Here is a 4,071-nt window from a genome sequence, read left to right as displayed (position 1 = left end):
TGAGTATTCAATCTGGAACGACCTCTTCACTTCGCTCTTACACATAGGGATATGCATCTTATAAAAACAACTGGTGTCCAGTTGAATTTTCAGTTACGGCATTTCGTCGAACATGATTTGTTAATTTTTCCCATAATTGTATCAGTGTGGCCACTTTCACATATCAACAGGGAGACATCATCGAGGCAGTTGATGGAGCAAATCGATGAGCAGTCGCCAAAGTACGACAAAGCCACGCAGACAGTAACACGGAAGTGACTTTCCCAGGGTGGTTGAAACGTTATGATGTGTCTCTTCCGCCTGATATGGTGCGCCAGAAAACTCCTGTAACTGAGAAAAAGTAAAATACTTGTACTCTTTCCGTTTATATTGTTCTAAGACTTATTTTTAATGATCAAGAAAAATGTGCATGATTTCTGTATGATCGTGATATAGTAACACAAACGCGCACTCCACGTGATTTTCTAAAATGGCAGGTCAATCGATGTCTAAAAGTAGTTCCAGTCAGTACACATTTGTTTACACATTGTTATGTGGCATAGGATAACAATCTTTATAACTAATTAAGTAAGACTAATGTTCTGAGGAAGTGGGGTACATTTTCTTAATGGGTTGTTCCCGTTATGATACGTAGAACTCAATATTCCTTTCCAAATTCGTGACTTTTGTCACATAATTTTCCTATGATAAAGTTCAACTTTTCGTCTTGTGACATATTATTTAAATTACTAGGAAGTGCTTAATTATTCAATGGCAAAAAACAAACCCGACTCAAGCGAATTGGCGGCAAAAGAAAATAAAAAAAATTAGTTTTATTCCGTTGAATCTAAAATTACATTTCTGGCATACAGCGAAATACAGCACTAAAAGGCCAAAAATGAAAGCCGTCAATTCGTGTATTCGACGCTGCCCCGCGAGAGATGAATGCGGGCGTCAAAAGCTGTATCTGAAGGGGGCACCAGGTTGGACTTACACAGGAACAAAAAAAATGCGATGAGGAAAGCGGACCACAGCGTAACGTGCAGCGGGTGTGTAAAGTCCAAGAGACGATGAATTTGAAGAAGGATATCCGGTGTGATAGGCAACTTGCAGTGAGGCCGGTGTGCTTTTATACGCTGTATTCCCCGGAGAACAAGGAGCAGGAGCAGTCGAGTGAAGGTGGGGTCTCGGTGACGAAAAGATGCAGCAACCGAACACCGTTGGGGTAGTGTGCAGATAGATGCTGTGCTTGAAAACGAGCTGGCGAGGAACTGTAGGTAGTGAATAATCGTTCGTGTTGTGGCCGGAACTGGCTGGATGTGATAAAACGGCAGAAAAGGAAGAATGCACGCCATTGAGTTGTAATGTTGTGCATTGAACCGGAAGCAAAAGCTGAGTGTAGTGAGCGGGACACCTGATGGTCCAGAGCGGTGAGCACTGCTTGAATACCTGCAGAAGCGAAAAAGAAAATGCTACAAGTTACCAAGGATGAATAAACTGGTACGTTTCTGAGGTAAAACGACTTCTGAGATGCCAAAGTTTGACTGTAACTCTTTCACACGAGACTTGTGAATGCCAGATAAATGTGAACGGCTTGGCGCGTCCGCGACATTGCTCCGATCGGGGATGTGTACAGCCTAGAGATTGAATTCGAAATGTGCTTGGAAGTATGCGATCTCCCGCAAACAGCTAAGTTCGAAATCTGAATGGGTACGATGAGAGTTGATCAATGCAACCATTGACGCCGCCACAGCCTGAAAGACATGCGTCTGTACACACGACAGTGTCTGGCGGGGACCAAGGTTGGGTGTGCATGATAGAAACGCCATTATAGTCCTGTAAAAACGTCTTCCACCATAAGAGGTCTTTGCAAAACTCTGCTCCGATACGGGTGTGGAAATGATTAGTAGTGAATGTGCGAAGCGTGGACAGCATGCAGGAAATAAACAAGCGACCAAGGAGAACGCAATTTGAGACATAGGACAAGAGACCAATGAGACTTTGTAATTCTGTGTGGAAACAAGGTGAGCGATTGTCCCAGTTGGATAGCTCCTCATGAATTTGAGTGAGTTTGGCGATGGGTACGGCAATGGTCATGTTGACTGTGTCAAATTCAGAACCGAGAAAAGTCATACTAGTAGCAGGAGCACATGCTTTAGCCACAGATTCTTGAAGGCCGAGCTCGTTTAGTGGATTTCCTAGACTCTCAAAAGCCGCAGTAGCGTTGATTGGTGACTCGGCTCCGTCAAAATCGTCGATATAATTGATCACCTCGTGCCCTTGGTTGCGTAGGATGTGACTCACTGCATTGGTTGACCGTTGACACATTAAGGCCGCTGTGCGTAACCCAAAAGGTGGGGAAACGTCAAAGTTTCCCTTTCCAAGAAGGTGGTAGTCTCCCGGATCCACGCAAAGTTGTCGGTATGCCCTGCTGAGGTCCCGTTTGTAAAGGAGGCAACCGGAACCAAGTGTATGGATGCGATCTAACATGGAGTCAACCGTAGGATATCTGAGCTTGTAATCATCCCCAATGTAACTGTTTCCTGGGATGCCATCTTTGACCGAGTAGCCTTCTGGAAAACTTATGTCCACGACCATGCGACAGGAAGATTAGCCCTTCTTAGCCACAGTCATTAATGGTGAGGTAATGAGCGGACAAGACAATGGTGGAGTCTCGAACGGTCCAACGGATGTGTCGAGAGATAGCTCCGATTCCAAAAAACTGTCCACGTCCACGAAGTTGATGTCGCTGAGGACCGCCTGCGATGTTGGCGCTTTGATCATGCTTGATGTCAGTGTGGTTGTTGACTGACCGGAGAGAGTGAGATATTCAAACTTAACTTGTTATTATCGATGAAGACTGTGGTGCTGAGCTTGGGTAATGCTGTGTCCGTAAATGACAACGGTGATGTAGCTGCTGGTGGCGTAGGTGTGGAGCCCCCTGACACGCTTGTGATGACTGAAAGTGTTGGGTCAGACCCGGTGATGTTGTTGCTAACCGAATCGAGCGAGATAACACTATTGTCCAGAGATACGTGTATAGGCGTTGATCTAACAGGGAGGTCACAAGTTGTTGATGTGGTGTCTGAGGGCTGCACGTGGAGTCAGAGGGCTGCACGTGGAGTCACGAGGAGATTGGTTTATCGCGGTGCAGAGGTGACATGGACGTGCCTGACTTCTGTTTGCAGTCCTTTTCGATGTGATTATTAAAACGATTGCAGGTAACATAGCAATGGTTGCAAATGTGTTTAAATTTGCATGGATCAAATGAGCAAGAACCTTTCTCATTGAAAGCTGCATACACTAATACAGGCGAACCGTCCAGGCTGGAGGTATTTCTGTTGCCGTCCGTTTCTGGGTGACTGATTTCAACTTGTCGGCTGAGAAATCAAAAAAACAGTTCTTTCACGTCTGAGTAATCGCTGTCCCATGTACGTCTGTTATCATCGATTAAACGAGCCACTGCCGCGTGACAGCTCCAGACAATGGGCCATTTGTACAATGGTATTTTAACAAACAAATTGGCCCTTTTGTTCTGCTTTGGGCATGGATGGGTCCTACAGTAAGAGCGTGTAGCCCTGTTGAAATTGTTCGAGTGATAAGTCGTCGTATTTTAGTTCATGTGAAGAAAAAAATGATGGAACAAACTGTTCTGGAGATTTCAAACCAGGCAACTTTTTCCCAGCGTGACGCCCGGGGGGAATTAACGAGACTGTCGCGAATAATGTACTCACCGGCTGGGCCTTTGTTCTCAGCCTCGTGTCCTTTGTTCGCTCCAATGGTGTCAAAGTATGGTGACAATTCGTGATCAACCTGCGATCGGATCGGAGATTTGTCATTTTGCGCAGTTCCGCTAGTGAAATGTCAGAGATTTGGTGAACAGAAGGCGATGTGCCCTGTTGGCGCGTGGGTGATAGGCCTGTGGTTGGTGGATGTGCGTTCAGGGAACAACTTTTGAATTTCATTTCTAGCTGAGAGATTTCTGCCTGTAATTTTTGCTTCGCGATTCTCGCCAACAAGGATTGTTTCCGACGCTGCAAAATAGCTAACTTGGTCGACTTCATCCCCATCTGAAAACTCGTCAAAATATCC

General features: G+C 45.4%; 1 protein-coding gene across 1 annotated transcript; it reads right to left on the bottom strand.

The window, feature by feature from the left end:
- Nucleotides 1–1,668: 1,668 nt before the first annotated feature.
- On the bottom strand, nucleotides 1,669–2,577 carry LOC146746094 (uncharacterized). The gene has a single exon (XM_085498962.1). It carries the CDS (start codon nucleotides 2,575–2,577, stop codon nucleotides 1,669–1,671), a length of 909 nt encoding a protein of 302 aa, XP_085355088.1.
- Between the last annotated feature and the right edge of the window lie 1,494 nt (nucleotides 2,578–4,071).

Source organism: Saccoglossus kowalevskii, chromosome 5 (genome assembly GCF_978046115.1).
Source record: "Saccoglossus kowalevskii chromosome 5, keSacKowa6.1, whole genome shotgun sequence".
In the NCBI taxonomy this organism is placed as follows: domain Eukaryota; kingdom Metazoa; phylum Hemichordata; class Enteropneusta; family Harrimaniidae; genus Saccoglossus; species Saccoglossus kowalevskii.
The sequence above is the reverse complement of the archived record's forward strand: the minus strand, read 5'-3'. Positions and strand labels throughout refer to the sequence as shown.